At 43.9% G+C, this 21,849-nt stretch overlaps 1 protein-coding gene across 4 annotated transcripts in view; it reads left to right on the plus strand.

The window, feature by feature from the left end:
- The window catches only part of CHRDL1 (chordin like 1), a 115,009-nt gene that overhangs the window by 26,755 nt on the left and 66,405 nt on the right, over nucleotides 1-21,849 (plus strand). For all 4 annotated transcript variants that reach the window (XM_067723158.1, XM_067723156.1, XM_067723159.1 and 1 more), the window contains exon 4: nucleotides 2,234-2,327. In XM_067723158.1, the coding sequence (XP_067579259.1) occupies nucleotides 2,234-2,327 (94 nt within the window). The remainder of the gene's footprint in view (nucleotides 1-2,233; nucleotides 2,328-21,849) is intronic.

Below are 21,849 nucleotides of genomic sequence, written 5' to 3' on the forward strand. Positions count from 1 at the left end.
AGTGTATTTTACGTTATTTCAGCCAACGACTGTAATTAGGATTGAGGTTGTGAAACCCTGGCCTGTACCTTGTGAGGATTAGAGTTCTCTTGGCTTGGCCTTGGCTCCAGTCCAGTCACTCAAAGAGGCATTTGGACAGCTTAAATGCCATCTTTGCAATAGCCAAAGCAGGTAGTCCCGTCTTTCCATGGCCCTGACCCAGGACCACAGCTATGGTGTACCTTTCCAAACAAGCCTCTACCATCATATACTAGGCCAGGGTTTCTCAGCCTCAGCCCTGTTGACTCTTGGGGACAGATAATTTCTTGTTGTAGGGAGCTGTCCTGTGCATTGTAGGATATTTAGCGGCACCCCTGGCCTCTATCCACTAGAAGCCAGTAGCACCAACCCCAGCTGTGACAACCAGAAATGTCTCCAGACATAGCCAAAGTTACTTGGGGAGCAAAGTGGCCCGTGGTAGAGAACCAATACATTAAGTCAGTTGGGAAAGGAGGCCTTGTACTAGGCCTTGAGGATTGAGAATTCTGAACATATAGAAAGAATTTTCAAGACTAGCCTCTCACTTGAGACCTCATGGATGAACTGCAACTCCTCGCTAGCGCCCAGGTAGAACAGGAACACTCACTTGCAAGCCTGATTCTTTTGCCATTTGAATAAAAACTTGGGCTTTCAGAATTTTGAGCATGTGGAAACCTAACCTTCAGGCAACATTAGGTGGTCTTAACAGGCCACAGGGCTCTAGAATCAAGACAGACCAAGTTTCCAAGCCTGTCTCTGCCACTTCTGAGCTGTGTTATGTTCAGCAAGTTACCTAACCTCTCTGAGATTCCTTCAACTTCTTCTCCTTTAAAAGGGTGTAATGGTATTACCTATTTCATAGGGTTATGGTAAGGATTAAATTCACTAATCCATCTCAGTCACCTAAAACAGTGCTTGGTCACAGTCAATATTCGAGAAATGCTAACTGCATAACATCACTATCATTGTGGTTATTATTCTTATTAACCTATTAACTCTAGAGCAGAAGTCAGTATAAGGCATTAAGGAGGAATCAGTTGAGACCTCAGCCAGGTGCAGTGATTTCTGATATGCTTTGGTGATCTCGCTTCAAGATGACACCACCCGGCTCTGAGGAGTGTGACACGTAAGGAGGCTCCGTGGTGTTTCCAAACGCAATGCTCCAAAAATTTATTCTAGAAAATACATGAGAAAAGAAAAAGATTTGTGGTAAGGTGATTCAAATTGGGGTAAAAGAAGCCTGCATCTTTAACTAGCTCGGGCAGTTATTAAATAGAGCATCTGGAGACTGATTAACTGCCTGGTATGGCATGATGGTGTCAGATTCTTGACCCAACGCATTAGAAATGGACAGCTAACCCTTGGGGGATGAGGCTTTGCTATCTGCAGGGCAGTGAAAATGTTACTGTGATCCCAATGCCAATGGCTCAAGTGCTAGACATCTTCTCTCTACATCCTCTTCATTACCCCCTTCCCCCACAAAACCCTGATGGATACAAGTAGCCCATACTTCAGATGAATTATAGATGGAAAATGTTAATGCAAAATTGATTTCCAAAGTCTTCCTTTGTTCTAGCAATGGCTGAAAGCTGTCAGAGTTAGGGATCTTGTCACTGTAAATCAGGCAGGGACCCAGTCGCCCCCTCCCCCAGTCATACTAGCTAATCAGTTCAATTCCAAACTCTAGCTTGTTCTCAGTAAAATTCTGACTTGAAAAGGAAGTGAGAAGAGGGAGCACTCAGTCTTCAGGACCAAGGAAGAGTTATGTGGAATCCAGGGTCCATGTGCTAGGGCTGTCTCCTTGCCCAGGGGTGGGTAGCAGCTCAGGGGACCCATTGCTCATTAATCCCTTCCTTCCATGACATTGGACAGGTGATTATGAAATCACACTAGGCTCTTGGAGAAGACGTGAAGAACTGGGGAGTGGTAGAAACGTCACAGGGCCAAGTCAGAAGAAGCCTCCCAGTAATTGTGGGAGACTTTGAAAACTGGGGCAGTAGTGATCCTTAGAAAAATATGCCAGTAAGCTATCAACCAACCCAGCGGAGGTGCTAGTGATGAGAAAAGGAAAGAAAATGCTGATTTCATTCAGTTTCTCGGGAACATGTTATTCACCGTCTGGGTGAGTCCCTGCATGACTGTTTCCCAAACTGGCATGATCCCAGTGACCTTGAAAAACGTTTATTTTGTTGTTGTTGTTGCCTCTCTCTTTCAGAACGGCAATGTGCTTTGCAGCCGAGTCAGATGTCCAAGCCTTCATTGCCTCTCTCCCGTGCATATTCCTCATCTTTGCTGCCCGCGCTGCCCAGGTAAACCAGTTCGCCTCTTTCTTTCCTGGCTCTCCCTCTTCCACCAACCCACCCCTTTCCGCTAATTCTTCAGAAGGGGAAACTTCCAGACAGGAATAACAATAGGACACTTTCAGGCAGCGCGTGCACCGGCCTCCAAATACTGTTTATAGCCCAAGTGGGCTCTTCAAGGCTCTAATAAGTTATTGGGTACCCAGTAACAGATTTTCATTAGGCTTTTAATCATTTGAAGGTGGATGTCAACTGGGGGAAGGGAATTGTGGCCCAGAGATTTTTCTTCCATAACCAGCCTCTTCCTGCCATGGGCAGCAGACACCAGGGGAGTTGTAGCATGGAGGCACGTGTCCTACACAATTAGTGCTGGAATTGCATTTGACCATAGCTTCTAAATGATGAGGGGCTATTCAAAAAATCAAAGGAGCTGAACCAGTGGGGTTTATGACAGTATAAAGCTGCCTGCCTGCTCCAGACTGTACAGTTAGTATGTATACATTGTTCAGAGCAAGGCTAAGGGGAAGGCAGGCAGAGACTTTTCCCCAAGGCTATTAGAACGTCTACCTTCATGGTTTGTGTCTAGGGTGTTTGAGGCAGGGGCTGTCTCAGTGACACTTTGTTCACGTCTGGGGCTTGGCTCCCACACCAGAGGCATGCAAGCACAGAATGATTCAGAGAATGCCCATGGGCCTGACAGCAGTCCTAGGTAAGTGATCATCCTGCCATCTAGGTAGTAGAAGCTTTGTAGTCCTGTGAGTTGATTCTGTTTCCCTTGAGGACAGAGTTGGGGTCCATGGGTGGACTTTGGGGGGGGTTAGCAAACCTTTTAAAATTGTTTGCAGTTTTTGGTGTAACAATGTATGTGTGTAAATTCCTTTAGAGGAGATCCATAGCTTTATTGGTATTCCTAAAGGGGTATTCATGACCCTAAAAACATGAAGAACCACTAGAGAAACCAAAAGTGTCAGGGCAAAAATGGTAGGAATGAGGCTAGGAATGAGGTTCAGTGACAACTCGGTTAACTGAAATGTTACAGGAATGGAGATTTTGTTGAATAGAGAAGAAACCCCCAAGCCCTTTTTGTCACCACCTTTATAACTTATACTTTCTTACATTGGTAAATACACTCTGATTCTTTGGGATTCTTTCCCAGATGGCAAAAGATCATGCCATGTCACAGGTTTATCATTCTGAGTATTGGTGACCATAGTATATGCTTCAAGATATGAGAGACTGACTTGGCATATCATCAACCTAAAAGTTGTTCTTTGAAATAAAATAAATCCCTAAATGAAGTGTACCATTCTTGTCTGTGTTTATTTGCTTCTTCTATTTAAACTGGATTACAAGGGTGTAGTATGGGAGGATTCTTTCTTTTTTTTCATCTGGCAGGTTGCCTGTCAAATAGCCTTATAAAAGCTGCTTATCCCAGAAGTCTCTAAAAGTGGTCTAATGTCATAGGAATTGATCTAAATGGCTGTGCAGAAATTGTTCTTTCCTAGGAAGGAGGTTGGGGCAGGGCCCAGACACAGAGCATAGGGTGGAAGTGCACAGAGTGGAAGATGGCTGTCATCTACCCCAGCTGCATAACAGGAAGCAATTACTGAGAAAAACGGAAAGTATAAGCTAGCAGTTCTTTTGAGAGAAAAAGAAAGTATTAAAAGAATTGAGGTCATAAGTCCCAGAAAAGATAAAATGGAAAGAAATAAACACCATTATCTTTAAGACTTTAAAAGCCCATTTTATGGAGTATAGAAACCAGCTGTTCATTTCCTTTGCCTTCTTGTTCTTGCAGGTCACTTCCTTGTGAGTTTCATTTTTTTTCGTGTTAACTGTAACCTTTAACAGTTCTTTCTGTGGGTAGTGATACTGAAGTTCCCTAATCCTTATATGCAAAAATGTTTTTATTTTGCCCTCATATTTTAAAAATATTTATTTAGGCTGTGCTGGGTCTTAGTTGCGGCACACGGGATCTTTAGTTGCAGCAGGCAGGATCTTTTTTTTTAGTTGTGGCATGCAGACTTCTTAGTTGTGGCATGTGAACTCTTAGTTGTGCCATGCATGTGGGATCTAGTTCCCCGATCAGGGATTGAACCTGGGCCCCTGTTGGGAGTGCAGAGTCTTAACCACTGGACTGCCAGGGAAGTCCCTTGCCCTCATTTTTGAATGATAATTTGGCTGGGTATAAAATTATAGGTGCACGTTTATTTTCCCTCAGCACTTTGAAGATATTAATAAATGGTTTCTTGACTTCCTTTGTTTGTGGATAAGAAGTCTGCTCTTTGATTATAGTTCTTTCATAGGTAATCCGTCTTCTTCTTCTTCTAGCTTTTAAGATATTCTGTTTTCTTTGATGCACACAATGAGGTGTTTTGATGTATGATTTGTTTTTATTTAGCCTGCTCAGCACATGATTTTTTTTCAGCCAAAGGACTCAAATTTCTCTTCAATTTTAAGTCATTATTTTTGTGAAAATTACCTCTCCTTCTCTCTTTTTGTTCATTCTTAATCTTGTCTTTGGTATATGTCATTGCAGCTCATTTAATTTACACTCTGAGTCTCTTAATGTCTCCTTTATTTTTCCCCATAATGATATATTGGAATACTCCCTATAATGATATATTACTTCAACTCTGTCCTCCAATTCATGAATTCTTTCTCCAGCTTTTTCATGCTTACTATATAGACTATCTGTTGGGTTTTATTTGTTGTTTTATTTTTAATAACTGTATTTTCCCCAATAACTGTATTTTGAATTATTGATATATAAAAATCTACAAATTGCCATTTTATAAACCCCTGTTATTGTTTCTTGGGGTCTTATTCTCTTATTTGTTTCTTTAAGGTATTTAAATATTTATTTAAAGTCCATTTCTGATTGTTCAAATATCCATTTTTTTCAGCTGTGAATTCTCACTTTCATTGGGTTTCTTCATAGCTTTTCTTAGTTCCAGATTTCCGCTTGTTTTCTAAAATTTTTGTTTAAAAACTCATCATCTGTGGGGTTTTTGTCTTGCATAAGTCCTTCCTTTCTTGTGGTAGCATTGTTTCAGGCCTTGTAGTTCACTTAGCACTAAACCAGGTCATAAGTTGGTGTCCCACCTTGGGCTTCCTCATATCTAGATGGTCTATTTCTACCTCTGTTTTCTTATGCAGGGCTAGTCCCTGATAATGACCTTGGATTGGGACCTCAGCTGCAGCTGCCCATCTTGGGCAGTCTGTCCATGTGAGGGAACCACCTTGGGTGGGCAGAGCTATGTCAGCCCCTGTTTACATGTGAGCAGTGTGACTCTAGTCCCCAGCTTTACATAGGAAGCCATTTATAGGCCATAGTTCTTACTCAGCTGTCTGGATATAACTGTCTATATCTGGTCCCAGCTGCCAGTGGACCATATCACTTTGGCCCCCATTTATTGCTGTACTTTTGCCTGTGTTTTATTTCATAGAGAGTTTACTTTTGTTTCTGAGGATGATTTTGCAGTTTTATTTATTTATTTATGTTTACTTTTATATTTCGTCTCTCACTCTTCTTTGTTCAGAAAATAGCAGGGCGTTTTCTCATGCGCTCTCTATGCCATATAGAACTGGAATGCAAACCAGCTATTTTTTTTTCTGTTGAAGATAAAACAAGAATAAACAGGTTTAAACCATAGCAGAGAAGAATGGAGTTTGATAAAAGAAAGAACTTTGGGACACAGTGGTTGTTAAATCCTAGAATAAATGACTAAGGAGGATTTTAGTCTCTTTACCGCATATTTCTGGAAATAAAAAGCTACCCACCCATTTGAGAGAGTTGGCACAGTTTTGCTTTGAGACAGGGCAATGGATGTGATGAGTCCTCTGTATTCCTTCCACCCCAATGATTATTAGACATGAGGAAACTCATGCCTTCAGGGCCACAGGAATGTTTGGTCAAAGGAAGGGGCTCTACTGTTCTGTCTTAAGCCAATGGAAGGCACTGTGATGAAACCGTCTTCGCTGAAAAATAGAATGTTTAAAGCCAAGCTGATGAACAAGTTCTATATCAAAAAGGGAAAACAAACAAGGAAGGCATATATGCAAGGTTTTACATACTATCCTACAGCAGTAGCAACTTCAGGGAGTGTTTACTGGGTAGTGATGGACTTTGTGGGAAGGGTCTACCTGCCATGCTTAGAGCCCATCTTCCATTGGAGGGAACAGAGGAGACTTCACCCCCTATCTGTTTCTCTGTGTCCCAGGGCTCTAGCTTTCTAAACTTCTTACCCCCTGAAATTTCCAAGGTTCTCGCCTGCATTTGAGGTTGTCTCCTGTAGCTCCTGCTGACCCGTGGAAATCAGAGTATGCAGACTGCTTTTCCAGAATTACCAGAGAGAAATCGATACCGATTCCCGTGAAGAGCAAGTGAAAACTTTTTCTCCAGCACTTCCCCAGGCCTCCATGGCAGAGATCAAGTCTTGGTCACATACCACAGGGCTCTACTGGGTCCAGAGGCTGGTGCTATGCGGACGGTAGAACATTCAGAATGAAAAAGTCAAGACTGCACAGGAGTGAGAAAGGTCATTAAATTCATCCCAGTCTCTAAGCAGGACTCTCTGTTGTCCCTGATGAAAGATTTGTAGGAATGGAATTCCATATCTTCTCTTTTGGGGGATTTGAATGGTAAAGGGGCAAGGGGGAGAGAAAGAATATGACTTGCTTCCTTCTGTTCTTTATGTATAATTTTTATCACCAAAAGACGACTTTTATAGTGACCAGGAGCCTAAATCACGATATTATCTAACAGTTTTCTTTCTTTTTTTAAATTTATTTTTATTCTTATTTTATTTATTTTTGCCTGCGTTGGGTCTTCGTTGCTGCATGCGGGCTTTCTCTAGCTGCGGTGAGCAGGGGGCTACTCTTCATTGCAGTACGCGGGCTTTTCATTGTGGTGGCTTCTCTTGTTGCAGAGCATGGGCTGTAGGCCGTGGGCTTCAGTAGTTGTGGCTCGCGGGCTCAGTAGTTGTGGCACGTGGGCTTTAGAGCACAGGCTCAGTAGTTGTGGCGCACGGGCTTAGTTGCTCCGCGGCACGTGGGATCTTCCCGGACCAGGGATTGAACCTGTGTCCCCTGCATCAGCAGGCAGATTCTTATCCACTGTGCCACCAGGGAAGCCCCACTAACAGTTTTCTGAAATGGCCATTCCATTAAGAATTTGCTATTCAGAATGAATAAACTTGGGTTCCCTTAGAGGTATTCCAACATTCCCAGGTCATTAAAGAGCTGTTATAAATTTGCCAAAATATCTGATTTGATCTCTTACCAGAGACCTAATCCAGTGTTTCCTTTTCAGCTAGGTATGAAGAGGTTTAGTTCTATGATACGGTTTTAATAGAGAGAGTGACAGTGTGGTTTTGCCAAGAGAGGCACTCCTCACCCCAGTCTTTCACATTTCAGGCAGGGTAAGGAAATAACCTTTCCACAGATGCACTATAGTCTGTGTGCTCCCATAAGGAGATGCTGGAAGCCCTAAGCCATTTCTCTCTCAACAGGAGTTGGGTAGTGAGCTAGCTAGTGAATACAGGCATTTCTGCTATAATGCGATATGTGCTTTTCTGAAAATCCTCCCATTCTGCAAAACTGTACACTGAAAAATAACAAGCTTAAGGAAAAAACAGGATTGGAGCAAACAACTCTAAACTTATGCAACTTTGTAACTAGAGTACTAATAAAACAACTGTACTAGTAAAATACTAGTGTGGTTTAAAAAGTCACCTTAGATTTCTAATAAAGAATGTTACAGTCAGTAGAGACTTCATCCTTTAAAATGGTGACTTTAGCTTGAAGGAAGGGAGTTTAAGGAAAGGTTGAGGCCGCTGAGTGATAGAGACAAGAGAAAAATGCACAGGATCAGAAAGAATCATGTGATAAGCATTTAGAAGACGGAGCATATGGCCAAACTGAGCCAAGAGGGAGAATGTGAGGTGAACAGGAATAGGATAGAGTACTGTGTTCCTTCATGGTTCGCTGATTTCAGTTGTGCTAGTGTACTTGGCATTCAGTTGCTGTCACTTGATGGTACAAAATATGAATTTGCTAAGGAAAATTATGTATGAACCAATGCAATTTCTGTTTTATACCAACATCTTTCTCTTATCTACCACTCACATATGAACAAGTTTGGATTACACAAATCTATACTATAGCAGAAACAGACTACGTAAGATAGGAGGTAGCTATATGGCATTTGGCCTTGGACAGTTTAGAGTGAGGGCTGCAAGTCACTCAGCCACTCTGAATCTGTTTTTTGGTCTGTAATCGCTGGCCTGTCTGCACATTGTGTTCCGGTACATTTATATAAAAAGGGAGTCTAGTTTTAGGACTATGTCTGTCTCCATGTCTGTGACTTCCAGTGTTTTAGGAATCAGGTAGACAGGCCTTTTTTGCTCCCTCCAGTTGTTTGTTTTTTTAAGGGCAAAAGTTCAAGGGGGAGATTTATCTATTTTTAGTTGTGGTAAAGTACACGTAACATAAAACTTACGATTTTAAAGTGTACAATTCAGTGGCATTAAGAACATTCACAATATTGCTGCAATCATCACCACTAGCCTAGTTCCTGAAATTTTTTTACCACCCCAAAACGAAACGCTGTGCCGGTTAAACAGTCATTCCCCATTACCTGTCCTGCTCCAGCCCCCCGGCAACCACTACTTTGCTTTCTGTTTCTGTGGATTTTACTATTCTGGACATTTCACATAAATGAAACCATAAAATATGTGGTCTTTTGCATCTGGCTTCTTTCACTTAACATAATGTTTTTAAGATTTATCCACGTTGTAGCACGTATTAGTAATTTATTCCTTTTTATGATTGAATACTATTTCATTGTATGGATATACCACATTTTGTTTATCCATCAGTTGATGGGCATTTGAGTTGTTTCCACCTTCTGGCTATTGTGCATAGTGCTATGAACATTCATGTACAAGTTTTCGTGGGGCATATGTTTTCGATTATTTTGGGTATATACCTAGGAGTGGAACTTCTGAGTCATATGGAAATTCTATGTTTAACTTACTGAGGAATCTCTCCCATCTTCTTTTGATTCATCTCTTTGAGTATCTGCTGCCATCCTCATGGTTGCTGCTAACTGCTGCTGTTGCCATCATCCATGTCTAATCGCCACTGTGCTCTGCTCGTTCCTTTTGCTCTTTTCTGAATTCTGTATTCACTTGCCTCCTGGGTTTGATTGAAAAAGATCAATTCCTTTTACATAGTAACAGCTAATTAGCATATTCTCTTCCCTTTTTTGTAAGGGAACTACAAAAGCCATAGCATACAAGATGATTGATCAAGGGTCATTTCTTTGCCTGCAAAAGATTAGTATTTATTTATTTATTTTTGTTGGCTGTGCCACATGGTTTGAGTGATCTTAGTTCCCCGACCAGGGATTGAACCCAGGCCCTTGGCAGTGAGAGCGCAGAGTCCTAACCACTGGACTGCCAGGGAATTCCCAAAAGATTGGTATATTAATAAAAACTCTTTCTGGGTCTAGAGCTATCCAGAAGCCTGAGGATTCTGGAATGTTGGTCTCTGGATAGCAGAGGTTTTACTTTATTATTATTATTATCACTGTTAGCATTCTTATACTGATTATTGAGAGGTGGCCACAGAGATGTTCACTGTTGATGAGTAGATCCTCCATGTCTATACTGACTGCCGTCTTACCTCTTAGACCTCTTTCGCTGTCTTCCATGGTTTATTTCCATTGTTTTCCTCATACACTTGGTCTTTGAACGCTGCAGAGTATAAAGGGTTAAAACTTCTCCAGGAAAGTGGCATCCCACTTGCCTTCTGCCAGGTGAGGTGATTTTTGTCTCTGGTAAACCCTGGGGATTTAGTTCCTTTTTTAAAAAGAATGTGATTTCCTGTTAGCATTCTAGAAGCCCTTATGCCATACAAGAACAAGACATTTAGGAAAACTATGGCTTTCTGTCATGGTAGAGCAGAACTCTTTCAATGGACGTTAATCAAAGCTGGCCCCATGTAAAGCTGAAGAAGGTGGTACATCATTGAGGGATACTGAAAAGCCCCATTTGTCCCAAATAAATCTCCCCCGTGCTTGCTATATTTAAGAAACCTCCACCATTACAATCATTCTTCTTGGTTAAGACATTGTTTCCCAAAGTTTGCTGCAAGGAACACAATTTTATGGGACAATTAATAGGGTTAACTAGAGAAAACATTTATATATGGTCAAATAAACTTGAGGATTTCTGGATTAGAGAAAGTTAGACAGGTTTCTTTTAATGCAGGACTTCGCAGAGCCTTTAGTATGTTAATGTGCGCTATGAATCTATAAGTGAGTGTATGGGATGAAGTATTTTCCAAGCTTATTCAGCCATGGGACCTGGTTTTTGTAGAGTACTTATTAGCAGGATTAGTGTTCTTTAGTATATGTTTTAGGAAGTCTTGGGTTATGCCATTCAATTTCTAAAAGTTGTTTATATTACAGCAATAAGCTATTGGTAAATACAGTATCTTAGTCTGGAGAAGTTCATTAGAGTAGCAACCGTTGTAGAACAAGACCCTAAATGAATGTTGCTTAAACTTTAGTGTGCTTAAAGGGATTTAATAAAATGCAGACTGCCGGGCCCTACACTAAAAATTCTGATTCCGTTGGGCTGTAGTGGGTATTCTGCATTTTAAACAAGCACCTCAAGTAATTCTGTTGCACTTGGATGGGGGACGGCACTATGGTAACAGGGCCCAGGGGAGATCTTGAGGTGAGAGCATTGTCTGCATAGAGCAGTCCTGGGCAAGATCCCGGGCGAGGCCCTGTGCATCTGCAGAGAGCCGGGGGCAGCTTGACAACATTGTTTCTCTGATAATGGGGAGCACAGGCACCCCCAGAAACATACTTTGCCTATGTGACACTCCTCCAGGACCAACCCTGCAGTAACATGTACTCACTGTTCCCTCTGGCTGGTCTCCCTGCTTTCCCAGAGCTCCCACCCAGAGCCTTTCTCTTCTGCCATCGTCCACATTCAGAGGCCCTGGCTGTCAGGTCCAGAAAGAAGGACCCTCCGTGGGGAGCTCACCCCTCTACCCCACCCATTGTCTGTGACTTGTTGTTGGCGAGAAATGAATGGCATTTCTCGGAATTAGCCCAGGAATTTCTGTTGATAAACAAATGAAACTCTCAAAGGGAAAAGCAATCAACATAGTTTGAAATAAAATCAGTGTTTTCAGCTTAGTCTGTTTTCAACTTAGTTTGAAATAAGAGTCACATCTAGGGTATTTTAAGGGAAGGATTAGCAAAATGTCCTTTAGTGAGCTTTCTTCCTGGTTGCAGGGCTGATCCAGAAACTAGGGCCTGCTTTCTGAGTAAGCAGAGCAGGAGATGATTACCTTAGTTTCCCGTGACCTGTCCAGCCAGCATTGTGTCAGGCTCCCCTTCTCCCACCCCATCCTACTTCCCTGCCAAGTTGCCTGATACCTGAAATGCTATTAAAATCTTACAGCTTCATCTTTTGAATTCAGACTTTGATTCTTGATGAATTCATCTATCTTTGGAGGTGATAACTCTTATTAATCATTTTTAATTTAACTAGCACACAGGATCTAGAAAGCAGAATCTGATGGTAGTGAGTAGGGGGTGAGTGGGGGAAGATCCTGAGGCCACTAACCTGGGTACCTGGAAGAGTTATGCAGGGGCAGGGGCGGGGGGTGGGTAGGGGTGAAGGAGGAGCCTCTCTGTAACGTCAAGGATAATAAGTTCTGCATTCGTGGCAGAAGACACAGTGGTTTCTAGGATGAGTTGCTAACTCTCTCAAGTTTTTCACTTTGGGGTTCTTAACTTAAAACCAATACGTTTCAGAAGTAACCAAATATCCTTGCTATCTGTTGTCTAGAGCCAAAGGGTTTCACTTCAGGGTTTTGGATGCAAAATAACTATAGCCCAAAAGATTTACCAGATTATTTGCAGCCTCTAAGATAAATAGCAGTCTTTATTAGGCTGATTTTCCTCTGATTTTTGTATCTCGATTTTTTACACCGTCAGCTATTCCCTAAAAGTGATTTTAGAAACTGGTATATTGGGGGTGACAGTTATTAAAATCTGTTCCAAAACCTACCTCCTCACAGAACTCCATTTTTTTGGCCATAAAGTAGTCTATTTTAGAGATATCGTGGTGTGTTGTCTTTTGTCTTCGCCACATACACGTTAAGACCCAGAGAGTGGGAAGTGGTCCAGCAATAGATATGTGACTGCTGAAACAGGGGTTTTTTTTCTGTTTTTTTTAGGGCTATACTCCCTCAATTGGAGAGAGTCTATGATGTATATGTACTGTATCTTTAAAGAAAGGGATAAATCAAAGTTGTCTGCAGGAGGGGGAGGAAGAAGGTTGGTTGGATTTTTTTTTAATTGGGGAGAAAAAGAAAGACTCAAACTTGGGAGTAGAGGTTACTTTTAAAACAGAGAGATAAGGTGAGTGTCCCTGGAAGCTCGATTTTCTTTCCTTTAGCAAATTCATGCAGCTTTGAATTCTTCACATTCACAAGATCCTGCCTTCAGGGATCTAAGGCCAAACCAGAGTCCACGCTCACCACCCTACCTTTTATAGGCGGTATTCCTTTACTATTTTAATAGGAGAGAAATGGGGGTTAGGGTTAGGGAACAAGACGGGCAGGGAAATGTGGCTTGCTTTTTCCCTCGCTTTCTTTCTCTATTTCCCTTCCTCCCTCTTCCCTCCCTCTCTTCCTTCCGTCTTTTTAAAAAATCTCTTTTTTATTTTTTAAAAATTTTATGGTAACAAAGTGTATATAACAAAATTTCCCATTTTAATCACTTTCAACCGTACAGTTCTGTGGCATTAAATACACATACCTTGTTGGACAGCCATCACCACCATCCATCTCGGGAATTTTTTCATCTTCCCAAACTGAAACTCCGTTCTTATAAACCACTCCCCATTTCCCCCTCCCCCAGCTCCTGGCTACCACCATTCTACTTTGTGTCTCTGTGAATTTGACTCCTCTAGGAACCTCATATAAATGGAATCATACAGTGTATTTCCTTTTGTGCCTGGTTCATTTCACTCGGCAGAATGTCTTCCAGGTTCATCCATGTTGTAGCATGTTCTCTTTTTTAAATGGGGACAAGAATGGAAAAGAAATTTGAGAAGAGGCTGGTGGTAGAGATGAGAAAGCAAAGTCAGGAGATAACCAAGGGGTCTTAGAAGAATCTAGCAAATGTTGGTTTTCTGAGCATAGTTTTCAGAGGATGAGGAAGACTGCAGAGACCGCATTGTCTTTGACAGTGACAGGTCTGACAAGCAGTAACTGCCAGTAATGACTGTGTGAAATGCTGCGTTTTGAAAGACAGACGTATTCATTATTAATGTTTCCCAGGGAACTTCAGAGAGCATCATGTATTAGGAGCTGATTACTGGCAGCTTTTGTTATCTTTTGGAGAAACCCATAGGGGTAGAACTGTATCCCTGTTTCCCTTTACCTGGAGAAGTACATCTCCGAAAGGGCCTCCTCTGAGATTGCTTTCTGAGGGCAATCATGTCTGGAGCTATTCAGTATGGTTTTATTAGAAAGGTTATTAAAGGATTAGAGTATCAAACCTATGAGGCAATGTTGAAGGAAAAGTGTGATTACTGAACCTGGTGAAAGAAAGACTAAAGGGACTTCAACAAACGTCGGAAAGATAAATGGGTCTTAGAGGATGCTAATCAGCTTTCTCCTTCCATCTCCAAATGGGGAGAGTGGGCAAAAATGAGCTTCAGCATAAAAAGTTAGGTACAAGGAAGAAATCGATTTCCAGGCTTAAATAAGGGGAGCAGAAGTCTTTTGAAAGTCAGTAGATTATACCTCAGGCTTAACGCTGAGTAAGAGCCAGATGCACCGACATGCACAAATGCATGTAATGAGATTCAATTAACGTGAGGTTCCAAACAGGCAGAACTAAACTGTATTGTTGAGGGAGGTGCATAAATGTAATAAAACTATAATGAAAAGCAAGGCAGTGATTGTCCCAAAAGTCAGAATGGTGGTTACCTCCAGTGGGGAGGGATGGAGCCTTCTTGACCTGTGCGGTAGTTACGAGGGTGTTGGCTTTATAATCCTCGATTCAACTGTACATTTATGTTTTAGGTGTGTCAGTTGTATTTCCCAGCATAACATATTTTTAAATGGCACTACATTTTCATTTGTTTTGGTGGTTATGATTGGAGGCAAAAGGTGACCAGAAGACCTTTAAATGTTACAATCGAGCAGAAGATTGTGTATGTGCATATGGCCGTTTGGGGACTACTATTTTTGTTTACTTGTCTGTATTATTTTGGTCTTCTTGTTGTGTGGTTTGGTTTGGTCTGGGTTTTGTCTGCTTGTTTTTGCACAGAGCAGAGCAATACCAAAGTCTGGAGAAGGGTGTGCTCTCTGTCCTTTGGGTATGCCCTTGGAACTAGGGAGAAGGCATTTGGGGCTTTGACTTCCAAGCTGCACGGTGCACCAGTGTGTTGGCATCTGGATGAGGCCATCTGGCTTCAGGTCTATATCACTGACTAGAGGGCCCATTTAGCTTCCAGAATCAGGACCACATTTGGGATGGAGAGAGAGCTCCAGTTGTATGGGTACGGCTTTCCCTCCCCCCAGGTGAGGCTGTACTGTGCTATCAAGGTGGGGGAGGCAGGAAGGCACACAGCCAGTGAAGAGGTGGGGTCTAACCCTGCTCTCCCCCTAATTCAGTGTGGGACTTTCACAGAGCCGGCTAGCGTCTTTGTGCCTGTTTTCTCAACTTGCAAAATGCGAGTGATAATTCCTACCTTCTCTGAAGGTTTGCATTGACAGTGAAAACCAAGTGGATGTGTGAAATTGCTTTGAAAAGTATAAAGAGGTATATATATGCAAGGCAGTGTACAGCAGGGGAGAGAAAGAACTTAAATCCTGAGTCCCCAGATTGCAACTCTAAGAGAGAATGCGGGCAAAGCCTGAAACTCGGTACTTGTTCCCGTAGAGCCCAATGACAGCAGCCGCGTGCCCAGGCACTGACCATATGTCTCCAGCCTCAGGGAAAAGAATCTGAAAAAGAATATATATATATAAACTGAATCACTTTGCTGTACACCTGAAACTAGCACAACATTGTAAATTAACTATACTTCATTTTTTAAATGGTTATAAAATAAAACTAAAAAAAGAATAAGCAAAAAAAAGAAAGCTGTGGGGTGTCTAAAGGAAACAGGTGACAGGTTTAATGAGTGTCAGGCAGAAGGATAAAATAAATGGCATCACCTCTGCCTTTCTTTTCTATTTCTTTGTAATTAGATTTTCAGAGGTGCCCTGAGTGAGGGTGATGCCCAGTAATGCTGATGTTTTCAAAGTAGAGTGAGCCTTGCCAGAAACATGGGGGCAATGCTGAGAATGGACTCAGAGACAAGGTAACAATCTCTGGGCTGCCTTGAAAGTTTTACGGGTTTTTCAGTTTTTTGGCTAGGTCTGACCCCTCCCACTGCCCCCAGTCGTAAAAACATTGAGCAGGATTCTTTGTACTGTTGTGTGCTGATTAGGCTGCCATAATTCCTGTTAGCAGACCAGGGCTGCTTCACTCCCCACTTTCTTACTAATTCACATTCTGGCTGGAGCCTGTCATCCAGCACCTTGTGCAGGAGCACAGCATGACCGTACTGCAGGGGGCCTCTCAGACCACCGGGATCAGGGCTAGAAACCATTGCTGTAGTGCTGCTTCCCAACCAGGGAGGATCACCCTACCACCCTCGTGGCTTTGGAAATGTTGAGGAACCGTTTTGGTCATCACAGTGATTGGGGAATGTCCTTGGCATTTTGTGGGAGGAACCAGGGATGCTAAATGTTTCACAGTGAGTAGGAACACAGTGCAGTGAAGAAGTGACTAGGAACAACGAAATTCCAGTGGTGACCCTGTTGAGAAACACTGGATAGCAGCCTCACCCAGAGGAGCCCAGGAAAGGGAGTCTCCTCCCAACCAGAGTTGATGGTGCACGTCTACTCATTCATTCATTCACTCATTCATTCATTCATTTCACTGAGTACAAGCTTGGGACCAGGTCCCACGTATGGTGCTGAGGTTTCAGAGTCCCTGCCTCAAGGAGCTCACAATCTAGTGGAGGAGACAGGCATAACGAAATCATTACAACATAATGTGATGAGTACCCCAGTAGAGGTATGGATGAAGGCCCATCAGGCAGAGACAGGAGAGAGAGACCCTGTACAAGAGCCGGGAGCCAGGCTCCTAAGAGAGGAGTCCACATTTGACATCCAGGCTGGGTTCTGAGAGATGAATGGGACTTTGCCAGTTGGAGAAGGGGGAAGGGGAGGGCATGCACAAAGGCATGTGGAGGGGGCATGACTGGAGTAAATATGGACTGTGCAGGAAGGAAGAGGCTGGAAAGGTCAGGTTGATGGAGGCCTAGTCTCAAAGGACCTCATATGTCCGAGAGTTTGACATACACCCAGCCCACTGCAGACATTGGGAGGAGGAGACATTTGTGTTTAGTACTCCCAGACATCTTTTTGCACCGCCTTTCCTCTCTCTCAGTCCTCCACATGCTCCCCTCTCTCCCAACCACTCAGCTCTCCCATTGTCACTGTCACCTGGTGGGAAGGAGGCTGGGTTACCCCTTCCGGGGGGCGGGGCTTCGCTCTTTATCAACAGATACGGTGAACGCTTAACTAAAAGAAATCACAACCGATAGAATTCTAGATGTCAGTGGAGAGACTTTGGGGAGGGGACTTTGAAGACCCGAGCACTGAGGAGACGGCAGAGAGGCTTCCTTGAGTGGACACGCGCTCAGTGCCAGTGTGCGCGTGTGTGAGGTGTGTGTCTGAGTGGGTGAGATTGTGTGTGTGCGCGCCAGCGGGTAGGTAAGTAGTTCCCGCCTCAAGGGACTGTTGTGAGGATTAGATGAATTAGTACATGTAAGGCGCTTAGCATGGGGCCCAGCCCATAGTAAGGCCTCCATAAATGCAAGCTCTCATCATCATCTTAGAATACAGGGCCAGGGTTCAGTCTGGGGAAGTAGGAACACACTGGCCAAGATGGAGATGAGGCTTTTATGCTAAGACTTAGTGGCCGTGTTTGGCTAGTTTCAAACAGGTGCCTAGACCACATCCTAAGCCTAGAGCAATAGAACTTTTCAGCACGTGCCTTATCAAAATGTAAATTTTGGCAAATGGAGCCATAATTTGGTGTCCATTTGGATTCGTTTTCTCGGTCTCCACTCGGGGCACATGGCAGGTGGGAGGCTGTTGCTGTGCAGACGGGGCAGCCCTGCCTGGAGGCCCGGGCCGGCAGGTCTGTCCTCATGTGTAGGAACACAAACTAGAAGCAGCATAGCACTGAGGGCCAGAGCCAGGGAGACGCATTAGAAAGAAATTAACTTGGGAGGGGCTGGATGAGGGAACAAAAGTCTCAGCTGAAGAAGGAATGAGCAAAAGGGGGGAAAAAAAACTGGGAAGGACAGGATACATAAGATCGTCCAGCTGCCCCCAAACTGAACTTGCAATGTTTTCTGTGTTCTTTTTGGAAGAGGGGGTGGCTTGTCCAGCATTCAGTGGAAACTTGTTGATTGACACCGAGTTGGGCACAAGTTCAGTGTGAGTGCGCCTTCAGCTATTTATTTGATTTTTTCAAATTGCACCCTTTGCAGTTAAGACTGTTTAGTTTCTCCTGGCGCCCTGGGGCAGTGAGTTTAGATTGTTAAAATAGCAGCCATTAACACTCTCTGTGTTAGACACTGTCCTCCCCGCCCCCCTTCAGAGGAATTGGGCATGAGGTTGTTTGACACAAGTGAAATTCTCCTCACCCCGCTGAGAGAAGCCAGCGGAGGGAGAGTCCTCCTCTGAGTCAGAGCACATTCGCCTAGCCCTCACCCCCGAAGCCTCCAAGCCTGCCTACCCTCCCCACCATCCCCCCTCACACCGCCGTGACCCTCATGTGCACACTCCACCACACTCACTCACTCACACCCACACCCATCGCACAAGCTAGAGGAACCCTGGGGAGCCCTTGTGCCTCTCTCGCTGTTCCTTTTGTTTTGCTTTGCTTTATTTGCTTTGTTTTGATTTGAAATCAGTCTTTGGGATTAAATTGGATAATTTTTTTTCATGTTATTAGTAGTGCTGTGGAGGGAGCATGTAAGGACTTTCTCCTCAGTGCTGGCCTTGCTCGCTTCTCCCAACTAATAAGTACAATACTGACTTTCACTGATCGATCGCACTGGCTCTGTCAGACTCTGCATACCATACCTCTTGGGCACATAGCCCAGGGAGCTCTAAAAGATGCACGAATTGCTGGATTATCTAGATTATTCATAGTTCTGTTTAATAGGGAAGTTTTCATGAGAGGGCCGGGAGGCTCTGGCTTTCCCAGAGGCCCTGGGGAAAGATCAAAGGAGCAGTCAGTGGAGCACCCTGAGTGGGGCAATCATGGTGGCCAGAGCAGAGTCCCACTGTCTGCGATGGTCAGCGTTTCTCATAGCTAAACAGACGCAATGAGCCGAGGCCTAGGAGTCATGGAGGGGAAGTTCTGTGTTCTCTGGACATCCTTGGGGCATGTTGTCTATACCAGTGCTGTTCAGTAAGACTTTTTGCGATGATGGAAATATTCTACGTCTGCACTGTCCAATATGGCAGCCACTGGCACATTTGGTTGTTGGACACTTGAAATGTGACTGGTATGACTGAGGAACTGCATTTTAAATTTTATTTAATGTCAGTAAGTTTAAATGTTAAGTAGACACATGTGACCAGTGGCTTCTGTAGTAGATGGCATGACTCTAGACCGTTTATTGCATACTTTTCTGCTGCATTAAACTTAAGTATGTACCTTCCATTTGTCTGTTCAGTGTCTTGCAGCTAAACCTCTTGAGGGCAGAAATTGTATTCTATGACCACAGAAAATTCTATCTTGAAGGGTTTTTTCGTCCAGCCCCCTCCCCTCACATTGGACAAACAGGGAGACTGAGAAAGACTCTATAACTTACCTGAAGCCACAGTGCTCATTATAATTAGGGGAGACTGGAACCCAGGTCTCCTTGCTTTCTGGACTGTGCTTCTGCGCCATCTCCCTTGCAGAGAAGTTTCAAAAGAACAAATAACCACTTCCTTTCCACTCTCTTCACTGCTTGTAACTGAGATGAATCCCCTGATAACTGAAAATAATCTGGAAACCAAGTATCTTTATCTCCTCATGTGCCAAGACACAGTGTAGGCTCTGGACAAATGTTTGGGGAATGAATTAATTCTCTAAGCCGAGGGAGACGGGGCCTCTGCTCTGCGGATGTGGCCATGGCTTATGCAGGTGTTTGGGTATAGACCAGAGAACCTTGCAAAGCTGCCTAGAAGGCTCATGAAAATGATGTAGCTCTTGCACTCCAGGCCCCATCTGCATTCTGAATTCTGTAGACTTCATGGTAACCAGGAACATTGGGCATGACTCCGTCCCTTCTCCACTTTTCCTCTGGCCAAACACAATCACCTAAGAACTAAAGGTACCACGAGTAGGACTTGGGCCCCATATCTTACTGGTCACCTTAGAAATGGCGAGAAAACACCCCTCCAAACTAACTTCAGAATCAACTGCTGAAAAGGGAGACAATTTAACTCATAGGTCCAAGCAAAGTATCTGCTCATCTCCCTTCTTCTCTCCCTGTTTCCCAGCCCAGGCCTTTACCCCCAACCCAGAGCCACCAACAGTAACTCAGCAATAGCTGAACTGAAGCAAAACCTGTTCACAGCCACCTAAAGCCGAGTTTTAGCTAAGCAGCTGGCTCCTCCAGGCAGCCCTGCCCAGAGCCAGGCCAAGGAAGGGAGCAAGTGGCCTGCGTCCCATCTGCAGTGGAATGGCCAGCCCGTTTGCTGGTACCACCTAAAGAAGGAGTGATCCAGTGCTGAGACAGAAGGCTTCCAGGGACCCGCCCAGCCCTAAAAATCTTAAGCCCAAGTATAGTCATTGGATGCCAAGGACACTGGAGAAAGTCTTTGGAGCATGTAGAACACCAAGCCAGTTGGAGTGCCTGCTAAGCCAGCCCAGAATTCCTAGCATTCCAACCACACCATATACACCCCCACCCCCAGAGGGCAGCCAGTGGCCACAGCAGACGCTGCGTCCAGTGGGCTGAGACCCTCATCAACCCCTCCAAGAGCCTGCTCCCTCACTTAGGGCCGGCCCGCTTGCCCTGTGCTGAGTTCAGGGAGGTGGACAAACCGTACCGCCCAGTGTAGCCTAAGCATCTTACTTGCCATGGAATCTCTAGGCAGTGAATCATTTCGAGCCAGCACTTAAGCAACTTTCCACTGAGTCATCCTGAGGACTGTCAGGTTCACTAATCCTGACATATACTGTGTATATCCTTTGTTCCGATCCTGTCCCCACTCCAATGCTAGGGGAGAGGGGGTACTAAACAACAGAACTATAAAGATGTGCTTATTGGAAGTCATTTGTATCAGGGCTTCCTTTGCTTCTCTATCTCCAAAAAGGCCTGAAGCACTCATTAAAATCCTGCCAGTACCAACCATTGATCTGTGTATGCTCATGGCTACGTAGCTACCAAGAGTATGTACTCTTCACTCCGAGTGGCAATGCATGTTGGATTTCTTTTCCAGACACTCCATGGATCCGTTTTCATTTGACTTCTTCTAGACCAGGGGTCGGGAATTTTTTTTTCTGCAAAGAGCCAGATAATAAATATTTCAGGCTTTGCAGACCATACAGTCTCTGTTACAGCAACTCTTCCACTGTAGCGCGAAAGCAGCCACAAACAATATATAAATGAATGGGTATGGTCCACTAAAACTTTATTTACAAGACAAATTGCAGGTCAGATTTGGCCCATGATCCCTGTTCTAGACACAATGGGCTAAGCCCAGTTAGTAGGGGAGAGACCTACTCTAAGTCCAGTTAGTAGGGGAGAGCTGGTTTCAGCTGCTTGAGGGCCTACGAGTATCACTTTGGGGAAGTGACTACTGTTTTGTCCTCAATTCTTTGGGGGAAGAGATATAAAAATCAGAGTATTTTTCATCTTTCCCAGTTTGAATATGAAAGTCCATTCTTGATCAAATGTTGGATATCCTATAACAATCAGAACAGGCTGAATTATGATGCAGTCACAACCTATAGATCTCAGTGGCTTGAACCGACAAAGGTTTATTCCTACTCACACTGCATGTCTGTCTCAGCTTAGCACGTGTCATTCTCATCCGAAGACCCTGGCTGACAGAGCCTTGCCATCTGGAGATGAATTCCAGTGGCGTGGGAAGGGAACAGAGCAAGTTGTGCCCTGGATCTTAAGGACTTCTGCTCAAAAGTGACACAGATTACTTCTGCTCATGGATCATTGGCTGGAGCAAGCCACGTGGCCACGCTTTGACTTCTAGGGCACAGGGAAGTACAGTGCTGCCGTGTGCCTGGCAGGAGGAGAGCTGGAATATTGATAACTAGCCCTAATGTCTACTACACACTCCAGGAACTCCTTCCCAGGTTTCTTCTTCATGTCCTTCCTTGCCTAGCCCTTAGGTGATCTGG

Source organism: Pseudorca crassidens, chromosome X, assembly GCF_039906515.1.
Source record: "Pseudorca crassidens isolate mPseCra1 chromosome X, mPseCra1.hap1, whole genome shotgun sequence".
In the NCBI taxonomy this organism is placed as follows: Eukaryota; Metazoa; Chordata; class Mammalia; order Artiodactyla; family Delphinidae; genus Pseudorca; species Pseudorca crassidens.